The sequence below is a fragment of the Syngnathoides biaculeatus genome, chromosome 13 (genome assembly GCF_019802595.1).
Source record: "Syngnathoides biaculeatus isolate LvHL_M chromosome 13, ASM1980259v1, whole genome shotgun sequence".
Lineage (NCBI taxonomy): Eukaryota > Metazoa > Chordata > Actinopteri > Syngnathiformes > Syngnathidae > Syngnathoides > Syngnathoides biaculeatus.
The window spans coordinates 27,424,182-27,438,032 of NC_084652.1; the positions used below are offsets into that span (position 1 = coordinate 27,424,182).

Here is a 13,851-nt window from a genome sequence, read left to right on the forward strand (position 1 = left end):
CTTACATAATGCAACAATAAACTACATATCTTATGAAGAAGTTTCTTTCGGCTTGTCCCGTTAGGGGCCGCCACAGCGTGTCATCTCAGATGAACGCACATATTTGTTTGGCACAATTTTTACGCTGGATGCCCTTCCTGACGCAACCCTCCTCAGGGAGTGGAGGCCCCAGTGGGATACCAAATAGATAGTTTACCAAACCAATGCTCTTACCACTGAGCTACGGGGCTTCTTTATATATACACATATTTATCTTATATAATGCCAAAATACACTACAATAGTTTATAGTTGGGTTGGTTTGGTTTGCAATGTATTTTTTTATGTAGTTAAAAGAACCTAAGTTTGATATTTACATTGCACGTTTGCAAAAACACAAAAATGCTCTAAATAAAAGTGTTCTGACGGGCTTCTTTTAATAAGCCATGGATGACACACTGTCCATCTGAGGTTGCTCAAAGGGAGGGAAGATGGAGTCTTATTGTGTTTGCTTGGACGTAAAAAATTAGAGAGAACATTGATTCCATATCTACAACAAAGAAACAAATATGGATGTTATCTGCACCTGTAGTTCTACATCCTATGAAGGAAGAACAGCACAAGATGGGACAAGGACAGCAACAGGAGAAGAAGCATGCAAGACAAGAAAAGGATTGTGAATTGGCTATACAACTAGAATGTGGTGGGACTGATTGAATTATAGAGATCTGTAGAACATGAATATAAATGAGGTGATACATACGTTCTTCATGCATCAGTCACTGTGATTTGACGAGTGCGTATGCGCCCGGCCGACATCGCACTTGCAAATCTGCACAGTCGAGCACGAAAAATCACGCACGTAAAAATTGTTCCGAGTAGATAGATAGATATTGAAAAAGTCGCTTATTTTGTGTAGTCTTGACCAATGTTCCCTCTAAGGTGCGCCACTGATCCAGTGCAGTTAACCACACCCTGACGTCTTTTTTTTTTTTTTTTTTTAGCTGATGCTCAGCCTACTTCTACTTCCGAGTTTACCTGACACCACCCCCCTCCGCTCTCAAAGGTTAGGGTTAGGTAACCCTAGGTCATAAATTTCTATTAAAAGTAACATTTCTTGTTCAATCGTACAACTATTGTTAAAAAAAAAAACTGACTTCATAGCAAGCATTTTCAAATTTATTTGCCTCGAGTCACAGAATCTGTACGTAACATACATTCTACTAATAGTAACTTATACATAGGCTTATGGATATAGTTTCACACACGATAGGGTGTTTGGAAAGCTAGGAAGATGACATTCATTGGAACTATAATTAACATTTCAAAACCCATTTTCTATACCCCAGTCGACTTGTCCATTAACTACCCATAACCACAGTTACAAATAAGTGCTATTTGTAGCATGTGTGCATCATATTCCATTTATGACCACACTATGAAATATAATGGTGAACACAGTCAGTAAAATCTTACTTCTTCTATGGAGTGTATGTCAAATGAAAGTATGAACCTGAAACACGTCAACTGAGGTGCTTTTTCGAGACCTTAGCAGGAGTGGTTTCAAGTCTGCTTAAATGATCAAAGTGCATCCAAGTTGAGTACAGAAAGCGCTTGTCTGATGTCTGGTTGGGTTTCAAAAACCTGGATTGTTCATCCTCAGTGGAGGATTGTAGGAGATGAATGTTAAGGAGTGGGTTTAATTCAAGACATCTGGGGTGAGTAGATGACAGAGATATTAGTGTTCCACTCACTGGGAGGGTGAGGTCAGATTCTCGAAGGTACAAGTGAAGCTAAATTACAGTTAAAAGTATTCTGTGACAGTTTTGATTGCACTCTCAGTCTTGCTTGTTCTTCTTTCGAAATAGCGCTGAATCTGTGCAGAGACTCACCCATGGCGACGTTTCCATAGGCATGTAAGTCTGAAACTCAGGTGAGGTCAGAGCCCAACTTGCTGGGTAATTTCCTGATTAGGAGGAAGCATTACCCCCTTTGAATAAATTCTGGACCCAAGCAAGGGGCGTGGCCTGATGTCAGGAGTCATCGTCTGTATCATCCATCAAAATTTTGGTGTCACGTGTCTTGGAACTGGAGGAATAAAGGAGAAATTAGTGCAATTACTCAAAATCAGCACAGAAGCTCACCAGCTGCTCCCATCCTTCCCTGTGGACCTTTTCAACCAGCACTGCCTTAGATGGGCCAAACGGATACTGAAACATCCAACTCACACTCCACAAGCACTTTTTGAGCCACTACCTTTTGGCAGAAGCTTCAGGCCATTAAAAACAAACACTAACAGACTCAGGAACATTTTTCATCCAAATGCCAAATCATGCCAAATGCCAAATGGCACATAATACTGCGCGCGTATGTGTCCTGTGGCTTTAGTCCAATAACTGCTCTGTGCAATAATCATCTGCAGTATCGGTAGTTATTTTATTTCTTGTAACTTATTAGAATTTTTAAAATTATTTTTAAATATTTTTACATTGTTTTTACATTTTAATTGTCTGATGTTCCTCTCTATAAGTGTGTGTCTGTATATGTAAGTATTTCATTTGTTGTATGTGGTCAATGAATGACAAAGATATTCTGTTCTATCCTAATTGACAAGTCACCGTCTCTTGAGTGAATATATTTGCATTGCCAATACAGTCGAGGTAAAAAGTATTTAGTCAACCACCAATTGTCCAGGTTCTCCCACTTAAAAAGATGTCTGAGGTAGAGCTCACCTATGAGCGGCAAAATGAGGAAAAACAAAAAATCTAATACAATTGCACCTCTACCTACGAAATTAATTCGTTCCGGAATTTGTTTTGTAACATGATTTTGTCAATAGAAGCGTTTTTTTTTTTTTTTTTTTTTTTAAGTAAATGGCATCCAGGAACTGAGTGTTTGGACTTTGACTATTTTGGGAAAATCTCAAGAGTTGGTTGACATGATTCGAAGAAACGTTGATGTATTGTGCATCCATGAGAGCAGGTGGAAAGGTAGCAAAGCTAGAAAGTTTAGGAGCAGGTTTACATTATTTTACCATGGAGTAGATGGGAAGAGAAATGGAGTAGGTGTTATTTTAAAAGAAGAGCTGGCTCAGAATGTCTTGGAGGTGAAAGGAGTATCAGATCGAGTAATATGGGTGAAATTTGAAATTGAGAGTTTTAGTTGCATAATAAAATGCATCAAATATTTGTTACCACATATAAATACAGTCATGACAATTGAGATTTCAAAATAAGGCAAGTCCATCATGTAAGACAAGCTACTATTATAAAGCCTACATCTTGAAAAATCGGAAACCAGCTGTCAGTGTGTTGAAGAGGGCACTACGTTCACAAACCATCAATCAATATCAACCAAATGGCCAAACAGACCAAGGAGAGGTCATCTGACCAAATCCGGATTTGAACCATTATTCCACAGTTTTTAAGATGCGGGTTGTGAAAGCCACTCAATCAACTGGCTTTCATCCATTCCATCTAGAGCACCACCATGATCAACAAAAATAAACAGCTGACGTGTTTTTTTTCAAGTTCGAGTAATAAAGTTTGCAGAGGTACCCACAATAACATTTCCAACTGTTCTCTGGGTGTGTGAAATGGGGATTGGTTTGCACGATTCGCCTGCCAGCAGGTGGCGGTGAGTTGTGTGCTGATGCAGTTGACTGAAGGGGAAGAAGAAAATGCAGCCTATCTGCTAATTCCAAAAAATGGCAGCTGTTCACTTGTCGAGAAGCCTCCAGTTTTTTAGCTGTGAAGGCAATAAATTAACGTTTTCCACACACCACCTTAGGCAACCGTCATGAGTGGTGTAGGGAACGCGCTAGAAAGCATGTGTTCGCCTTTGGATGGCTTTCTAGTTGATTGCCACGAACCTTGAATGTGCAGCTAGGTAGCCAGCTCGCTACCGTGGCCTCGTGGCGATAACAAAATTTATAAAGATTCGTTGAGAAACAAAAAAGTCATGACATTTTGAAGATCCTGGGAAGGTCAGAACTTATTGTTCTTTGCTATTGTTTTACCAATACCATAATTAGCCCATATTCTGAATCTTTAAATGGTCATAACGTTGGTTGTTTGAGCTATTGAGATCATTTAAGTACGTTTTTAAGGAGATTTAAAGCTCTTCCCAATGATAGTTTTTTTAAATTCCATCCATTCTTTTTCTTAACCACTTATCCTCACAAGGGTCACAGGAGTGCTGGAGCCTATCCCAGCTGTCAACGAGTAGGAGGCAGGGTACACCCTGAACTAGAACATGTATAATGACAAATTTGTTATTTACATTAATATATTGACCTATTTTACAGGCAAAGCTACCTTGGCAAATCCTCCAAAGAAAAGATATGTTCATTTTGAGTGTGGTCCGCAATTTTAGTAGATGGAATCTTGCTACTCAACCAAATATATGTTAGATATCCTGAAACACTGGCCTCCACCATTGAGGATATATATTCCATCAATTAAGGGTGCCGGCTGCGCACACATTACACATTACATTTATTATTAATCCAAAATATGTTCTTTTTTTCAGCTTACACAAGTGGTTATGGTACCCACCCAACTTCCTTGGGGCAGAATAACACGGATATCGTAAAAGTGACCAGTAAGTTATTTTTCCCCAGTTGTGCATGGTGAAATCATAATTGGCATGACATTTTATTCTTTCACCGCATGCATATATCATTCATTGATGTAGTATTTTTTATATAAATGTCCCAAAGAGTCCAGGAATTCAATGAATTGATGTCATGACTACAGTATCTCTATCAACTTAAACAACTAAAAATAATAACTTTATTTTCTTTACAGCTCTAAAAACCTCCAAAAGTGGAGGATTCAGAACGTGATGTCAGTCCTGTAATTCCCCTGCAAGACCACCAAAGTAAATGCATGTTCTGTTTCAAGCACTTCATAAGAACAAGTCTGGCCCAAAGAGCACAATAAAAAACTTGATTACTGTGATATTCTGTTTTATTCATACTGTATTAGGCAGTGGAACAGGTGGTTCACTATCACCATGAAGAACCCCAAGACATTCAAAACAAAGACATCGACCATCAACCTCGAGCCATCCACCACAAAACATGAGCTTCTCCCATTCCCTCAAAGAGAGTTGGGCCACGTAAGAAGCAAGTAAGGCAAATTTCTACGAATAACTCGTCTTAAGACCTCTTTGTCATATTTGTGCTTTTGCATTTTGCATGTGTTGTTGTTCAGGGTTCCAAAAAAAGGGCTCATGCTGCTTACTGAGATAAGGGACATGGGCAGGCATCAAGACCATAGGGCAGCACAAGAAGAGGACATCGACATTGTACAGATAAAATATCTGGTCGACTTCATTGTCCTTGAACAGAAGGTGACAGAAAACCCTTTGCTTCTGCAGAACTGGTATGATTAAGTACAGAAAAAGTTGAGTTTAATTTTAACAACAAACTAATTCCTAATTTTGCCATCCTCTTTTTGATTTGCAGAAATTCCAAATGTTGAAAGTTGGATTGGTAACCGTTAAGGAAAATATGAAACGGATCCGGAAGAGGTAATTGAATATTGTACAGAATGTATTTTTTTAAACCAGTAATATACAGTTGAGAATAAGGTGAAGATTTTGTACTTCTTTTAACTTTCAAATAATACTGCATTTATGAATACAATAGAAAGTATTTTTTGTGCTGTTTGCAGACTTCTGAACAATGAGGTCCTTCAAATGCTCTTTCTATAAACAAAATATGGATTCTTGTGTTTGATAGATTCCTAATTGATAGTTATAGTGTTTGCCTGATGTAATCATAATCAAGTCTCTTAATTTTGAACTCAAAATGTGTCTTGAGAAACTATGAGGGGAGAACAGTTCTATAGAGTTTGGGTCATAAAGTTCTATAGATTTTCTGTTTGTTTCTATAGAAATTATTTAGAAATGTTCCTCAGAAATATTTTAGTAGAGGTCACAAAGCATACAAGTGAGGCAGATGTGGGTCGACTTTCATAGGTCAGGCAGAGGCTACAAGAAGATTGTCAGTCAACTGCACCTGCCCATATCCACTGTGAGAGGAATAATTAAGAAGTTCAAAACAACTGGAACAGTGGTAAACAAGCCTGGACGAGGACCAAAGTTTATTTTGCCACCACTCACAGTGAGGAGGATGGTAGGAGAAATCAAGAGATCTCCAAAGCTCACTGTTACAGAATTACAACAAATGGTATTATTTTAATGTTCGCTTCCTTTCTTTATCTTATTTCTTTTTGTCAACATGAGCCATCATTTGCCGCTCCCTTGCAATGTACATTTCATCTTGAGTTGGATTATATTCAGCACATTCATAATCAAATTCAACATCCATGATTATTTCTTTAATTTAGTGGTCACTCTTCTTCAACTAAACCCAACCAAATTCCTATTGCGCAACAAATTAGCCTATACTATTCAGTTTTTTCGTACGCCACCTTGCGACATTTTAGGGTCAAACCGACGGCAAACCCTCTGTTTTTAAGGGATCCCATCCCCCTTAGGTAGAACAGGTAAACCTCACAGTGCAATTGTACGTCTACAATATACGTCAGCTACGACGGGATATACAACTTCTCTTTATCTTTTATTGTCTTAATCTCTTATTCTCTTTATCTCTTATTTCCAATAACTCGTATGAGGCATGAACAATCTGATACCAATGACTTCTCAAATTTAGGCAGTTCAATATGCAGAATTCGATAGTAAACAGGGTTCTGCTTACCTTTGGATTTGGTCGCAACCTGGAGAAGTCAGAAGTACAGATGACCACCCTCGACTTGTCCGAAAAACACTCCTGTGTTTCTCATATGTCTCTCTTTATCTCATCTGTCGACGGCCAATGCTCGTCTACCTCCCTCGACTTACAGTCGGGGTCACCAAATTGCAGGGATTTGCGAGTTTGGACCCTCCGTGTGTTCACGAGTCGAGGAAGACCAATGATTAGAAAAAGTTAACACCAAATGGATTTATTACAAAGGAATGTGGAGTACAGACGTCCAGGTCTTATCTTGGTATCTGCCGCACACAAGACGTGTGTCTTCAGGCAGGATAGCCAGAGAAGAAGACAAAATCTGCCCGGTAACACAAGGTTTTTATATGTATGGGTCCATGGTAAAAGTGGCTGCCCCCCCAGCCCAGCCCCCGACCCCCGCAGTCTGGTCCTGGGCCGGGATGGTAACTTTCCGCTACTTATCTGGTGTCGTTCCTCTCCACGGCAACGCCTGGGAGAGGAGGATGGTGCCAGACGCTTTTCTGCATACGAAGATCAAGGACAACCACCGGCTTCACAACACATCCTTGTCTGATTAGCAAATGGACAACACTTTATCTGTTGATTCAATGTATAAGGTCAAATTTAAGCAAATAATGAAAGTGCAATAAAAGTAAAATAGTCTTCAGTACCAAGAGAGGAACGGTGGTATTGCATGCACAAGTCTGGTGTGGCGGAGAAATATGTGAGAACAGTACAGGACATGTATCGGGCAGGAGAACAGCGGTGAGATGTGCCTTTGGTGTGTCAGAAGAATTTAAGGGTTGGTGCAAGGTGGGACTGCATCAGGGTTCCGCGCTGAGCCCCTTCCTGTTTGCGGTAGTAGTGGCCTAGGCTGACAGACGAGGTTAGACTAGACTCCCCTTGGACCATGATGTTCACAGATGATATTGTGATATGCAGTGAAAGCAGGGAACAGGCGGAGGAACAGTTTGAAAGATGGAGGTACGCACTGGAATGGAGAGGAATGAAGATGAGCCAAAGTAAAACACAATATATGTGCATGAATGAGAGGGGCGGAGGAGGAAGAGTGAAGCTCCAGGGTGAAGAGATAGCGAAGGTGGACGACTTCAAATAGTTGGGGTTAACAATAGAGACAAATAGAGAGTGTGGTAAGGGAGGGAAGAAACGGGTTCAAGCGGGGTGGAACAGTTGGCGGAAGGTGGCTGGTGTTCTATGTGACAGAAGAGTCTCTGCAAAGTCTATAAAACGGGAGGGCGGCCATGATGTACGGATTAGAGACGGTGGCTCTGAAGAAACAACAGGAAGGAGAACTTGAGGTAGCCGAAATGAAGATGCTGAGGTTCTCGCTCGGTGTGAACATGTTGGATAGGATTAGAAATGAGCTCATTGGAGGGACAGCCAAAGTTGGATGTTTTGGAGCTCTGAGTATGTGACATCACGTGGTGAAGTAAGAATAATTTTATTGTGTTGTTTTTCCATAATTAAAAGATGTTTCGCAATAGCTTCGTATATGTTTCGCAATAGCTTTGTATAACCTAAAAGACGATCGCAATTGCTTTGAATAACCAGCAATGTCATAAAAGGATGTTTGGATAACCAGCAATGTCATAAAAAATGTTTTTGTGTTATATGATGTCGTGCAACGCCATTTGTTGGTAACAAAGAATAGTGTGGCGTCAGGCGGGATGAATTGGCCACTCAACCCTCCTTCCGCACACGCTTAGAGTATAAAAGGAGAACTTTAGATACTCTCGGTAGAGTCTGCTGCGGGTTGCGTACGGATGCCCAGCCGGTATTGAAGCTGCTCTCTATCTGGAGTGTTGGCTCTCCCTCCTATTGGCGCACGGTAAGAGCTGGATATTCTTCTAAGAGCTGATTGGATATTACTTAGCTTCATACCACGTGATTTGTGCTTGTGCTTGTGTTACCATTTCTGTGTGGGACCAATAAAGTGCCAATTGTTGGTAGCCAGAAGTGTGTCTTCATTTCTGAGTGCCTATCTCCGACGAACCTATTAAAATTTGATACCGAACTCCTGAGCGAGGTATCAGAAATGTTTTAAAACATTTTTGGCGTTGTCGGCAGGATCGCGGAGAATACATTCAGAAATGGCTTGTTGCTTTAAGAGCAAAACTGTGAAGGAGGCGGAAGTGGCCTCAAGTTTTAAGTGTAAAACGGTGAAGGGAGCGGAGGTGGCTCCCAATGAGGATGGCGTCTCCGACTGGGAGAGCCTTGGATTTGAAGAAATAGGGAAACTCCTCAGACGGTACGGGGGACGCCCTAAGCCGTGGATAGGAGAAATTCCCTTGGCAACTCCACCGCTGCTACAGCGCATGTTAAGCAGGGTGGATGTGAGGGACAAAGCCCCGCTGGGTGGCGTCCGAGAGATGTTGTGGATTTTTGCCGAAGCCTGGAAGGAAAGAACAAAGGCTTTGGATAAAGTATGCGCTTCTGAAATGCAAAAAGATAAAAAGATAGCGCAACTTGAAGAGAATATTAAAGCGCTCGAATCTGACCAAGCTAAAGCGCAGAAAATCTTGGAGAAATCAGTGGCTTTTATTTCTTCAATGGCGCGCGAGAAAAGTAATAAAAGACCGCGTCGCATCGACCCAAAACAGGTCCGCTCTTTCGCTGTGGCACTCCAGGAAGACTGGGAGCCAGAGGGATGGAATGGCGACATATGGGGAGATGGCGACATGCAATATGGCGGGGAAATGAAACCTCAACCGCTGTATCCACAACTTGGACATCTCCAAGTTAAACCGATCTCGCGGAGACGGGAGGAACAGCATGTTGTCTTGCCCGTCTTTGAAGAACAGCGAGATGAGAATAATGTACCTATAGTTGATAGGAAGGAAACCCTATAATGAGGCGAATAGAACAGCCTCAGCCGCCGCCCAGAATGACGAAAACAAAAGAGGACTTCTCTCAGGAAGAGATAGCCCATTTAACATCAAAGTATCGACAAAAGCAGGGAGAACCAGCTGATTCTTGGCTCAGGCGGATGTATGAGGAAGGAGCTGACACCATAGAGCTTGACTCAGAGGACTTTTCGCGATTTGGAGGCTTGAGTTCAGATTCTCGAATGAATGCCGAGTTTCGTGCAAGCGGGAGAGCAATGGCGGCAGGTGATTCTTTTTCGCTATTTGCCTTGTATGCTATGACAGCGCAATCTGTGTATCCAACGTGGCATGATTGGCCCGAGATCAAAGGGCCTTGGGTAACCATCCGCGACGCAATTCACAGAATGGGGAGATTGTGTACGCGCGAGTCGATATCGCGAGCGGGTCATGCTTTTATTGATGAAACAGCAGTGCCAAAGGTGGTGCGTGATGCAATGATTCGAGACGCACCCCCCCACTACAGGTCTGCGATACTTACTATTTTGTTAGGAGCCGTCGATAACAGCTTCAGTGACGTAAAAACGCGCTTGTTGGAGTTGGCGACTTTGGGAGATTGGGGAGACACAGTACATCAGCCTTGCCCTGAGAATTACAGGTCCGAAACAGATGGCAAACGACCGTGCGCGAAACCGCCCGAAGCCGGGAGTAGTAGGGGGGAAATGTGGAAAGCACTCATTGTAGCGGAGAGTACCGGCAGAAGAAGAAATTGACGGGCTACCCACAAGTGCCTTGGCTGCAAGATGCAAACAAAGGGGATTGAAGGTAAATTGCTTGAGCAGAGGATCAAAGGGAAAATCAGAAATTGCTCAGCTGGCCACCATCATAAAGGGAATGATGACGCCGGCAGCTCAACCAACAGCCCCTCCCTTGGATGCATTTGAGGATGAAGAAGAGGAAGAGGAAGATACAGACTCAAGCGACGACATGCTAGTAGACACAAGAGGCCCCAGCTATGCGGCTGCTGTGAGAAAGGGCCGAGCGAAACCCAAGAGTAAGGGGAAAAATAAGGACAAGAGGTCACGTACCTTTGACCTCCTCAGCTAGGATGGAGGACAAACTCAGTCAACCAGCCAGAACAAAATTATCAATCGATGGTCAGTTGGGGACATCAGACCCCATGTTCAATTGGACACAGAAACCCTGATAAAATGAAGGGTGAAAATGTTCCACTGCGAGGATTGGGGGGACAAATTGTAAATGGAAAAGCAGTAATTCTTCCATTAAAAATTGGGAAAATGCCAATATGGAAATTTGAAGTGGTCGTCACCCCCATCCCAGAGTGGATAATTGGAATGGACATCCTGGCTGGAATGACTTTGTATTTGAGAATAGGTAAATTTCAATTTGGAACAGGAATTGATGTGCGGACAATATTGGTGGGAAAGGTAAAAATGACACCGTTTCCCATATCTTTGGGGAAAATGCAATCAGGACCTCCTCGAGCTGCGGAAATTATAGCTCAGGGGTCTGATGCCACAGTCAGTGTTTTATATCAAAGAGAGGAAAAATGGGTGAACGTACCCGTGAACAAATGTTACATGCGAGAATACTAATCATGTTTTCTTTTGTCAATAGTGGTAACCATATCTGTTGCAGCTTGGTGGGTGCTTTTGAAGTGGGAGCTGTTAATGGACGACCCTCGACGGGAGGACGCAGAGATGGAAGACATCCGGCGCCAAGGAATTGGAAATGACTGGGTCATCTGCCTCCTTGCCGTTGGTGCCATGGTCCGACCCTCGTGGGGAATGACCGAAGGTCATGTGTGCGAGACAAGCCAGTTCATCGGGATGAGATGGAGAATCTCGGTCAACATCCCCTGTTATCTTCCCATGATGATCCACCACGAGAGTGATACGGGGGAGTAAGGTGACAGTCTCCGCTTCCTGCGTCATGTGTATGTGGGATTTGGACGAATGGAGATATTGGGGGTGTCAAGCTGATCATCGAACAAACAATGACGCCAAAAATAACTCAAACACACTTGACTCCAATTCTTGACACCTGTACACACCTAGCTCAAGCAGTGGTTGAAACCAAGATATACTGGACAATTCACTTTCCCCCGATTCCGATATGTAACAGAATAAAAAGGGCATGGTATGATACTTTGTTGGGGGGAACGGGAACCGTATTGGGATTGGCAAATACTGCTGATAATGAGGTAACTAGGACCATGCTGTCCAATACTGGAGAACACTCTGCCAGGGCCTTGCATCAAATAGGGGTTTGGCTTCCTAAAGCTCTGGTGGGACAAAAAGAAAATGCAAAACTTTGGAAAACAGTGTTTAATTGGGATATCAAATTATGGGACGAAGCAGAGAACGTGCTTCAGAACTTGACAGAACAGAGTAGCTGGACAGTATGTAGTATTCAAACTCTACACGCTGCGGCTCAAAAGGAGTCGTTTCTAAGGATAGTTACGTCGGGAAATTATCAAGAGTGGCGGAAGGTTTGGAACATTTCTGACTCTTTGTGGTTGACATTACATCCCGAACACACCAAATGTAACAAAAATAAATGTACGGGGTATTGGACCCAGTACAACGTGACGACAACAAAGGTGGTTTGTAAATATCAGGTTTTGCCTGTTGTAACGACAAGTGGATATTGGTTTTTACACATGGACGGAGAGTGGTTTGAACCAAAAACCAACAAAACCTTTAAATCAGATTTATGTGATTTAACAGACCAAGGGTTGGCTTGCAGATTACAACATGCGTACTCGAATCCGTGCCTAACCGACTCAGAGGTTGTACTTTGTGATTGGACTAGGGAGCCAGCCAGAGAGATGATGTGGCAAGTTGGACCGCATACTCTCTGTGTGGCTACAACACAAAATAACTCACAAGTCCCTTCGGTTCCTTTTGTAGGATGCTTTCAAGATGTACACATATGGCGCTGGGGAAACATGACGTATCGTTTGACTAACTATTCGGAGTCCCGCAGGTTGACTGCGGTCCAGTGGGAGGTACTACGCTCCCCCTGGTCAGTGTCTCTGGAACGATTCAAATGCGCATTGGAGAGTTCTACAGACATCCAAAAACTCATCAAGTCACATACGTCTAAGATTTCCAGTCTCATGGTGTCAACTATGGTAGTAAAAGGGGAAATAGTGCATGCCGCTAAATTAGTACAACAGGCTTCAGCTTATCATTGGTGGGACATCTTCACAGGAATGTCCTCCACTGCGCGTACTACTTTCTTGCCACCCTTGATCGTGTTAATGATTGTTATTTGTGTGCTTACGCTATGCAATATGGGAACTTGCTATTATGTGCGACGCATCCGGCTTGAGGTAGAGAAGGAAATATATAATCGCCTATAATCAATTGCTTACATTTTGAATGATGGAAAAACATCAAGAGTGGAATGAAGTAAGAATAATTTTATTGTGTTGTTTTTCCATAATTAAAAGATGTTTCGCAATAGCTTCGTATATGTTTCGCAATAGCTTCGTATATGTTTCGCAATAGCTTTGTACAACCTAAAAGACGATCGCAATAGCTTTGAATAACCAGCAATGTCATAAAAGGATGTTTGGATAACCAGCAATGTCATAAAAAGATGTTTTTGTGTTATATGATGTCGTGCAACGCCATTTGTTGGTAACAAAGAATAGTGTGGCGTCAGGCGGGATGAATTGGCCACTCAACCCTCCTTCCGCACACGCTTAGAGTATAAAAGGAGAACTTTAGATACTCTCGGTAGAGTCTGCTGCGGGTTGCGTACGGATGCCCAGCCGGTATTGAAGCTGCTCTCTACCTGGAGTGTTGGCTCTCCCTCCTATTGGCGCACGGTAAGAGCTGGATATTCTTCTAGAGCTGATTGGATATTACTTAGCTTCATACCACGTGATTTGTGCTTGTGCTTGTGTTACCATTTCTGTGTGGACCAATAAAGTGCCAATTGTTGGTAGCCAGAAGTGTGTCTTCATTTCTGAGTGCCTATCTCCGACGAACCTATTAAAATTTGATACCGAACTCCTGAGCGAGGTATCAGAAATGTTTTAAAACATTTTTGGCGTTGTCGGCAGGATCGCGGAGAATACATTCAGAAATGGCTTGTTGCTTTAAGAGCAAAACTGTGAAGGAGGCGGAAGTGGCCTCAAGTTTTAAGTGTAAAACGGTGAAGGGAGCGGAGGTGGCTCCCAATGAGGATGGCGTCTCCGACTGGGAGAGCCTTGGATTTGAAGAAATAGGGAAACTCCTCAGACGGTACGGGGACGCCCTAA

General features: G+C 42.5%; 1 protein-coding gene across 3 annotated transcripts in view; it reads left to right on the plus strand.

Annotated features, from left to right (window-relative positions):
• The window catches only part of LOC133510964 (uncharacterized), a 29,807-nt gene extending 16,360 nt beyond the window's left edge, over positions 1 to 13,447 (plus strand). Inside the window, exons 3-9 of one of the 3 annotated variants that reach the window (XM_061839504.1) lie at positions 4,509 to 4,580; positions 4,787 to 4,859; positions 4,967 to 5,110; positions 5,195 to 5,365; positions 5,449 to 5,513; positions 5,964 to 6,174; positions 11,217 to 13,447. In XM_061839504.1, coding sequence (XP_061695488.1) covers positions 11,575 to 12,945 — 1,371 coding nt within the window. In that variant the 5' untranslated portion in view covers positions 4,509 to 4,580; positions 4,787 to 4,859; positions 4,967 to 5,110; ... (2 more) ...; positions 5,964 to 6,174; positions 11,217 to 11,574 and the 3' untranslated portion in view covers positions 12,946 to 13,447. The remainder of the gene's footprint in view (positions 1 to 4,508; positions 4,581 to 4,786; positions 4,860 to 4,966; positions 5,111 to 5,194; positions 5,366 to 5,448; positions 5,514 to 5,963; positions 6,175 to 11,216) is intronic. The other 2 variants (XM_061839505.1, XM_061839506.1) reach the window with 2 other exon arrangements.
• The last annotated feature ends 404 nt before the right edge of the window (positions 13,448 to 13,851 follow it).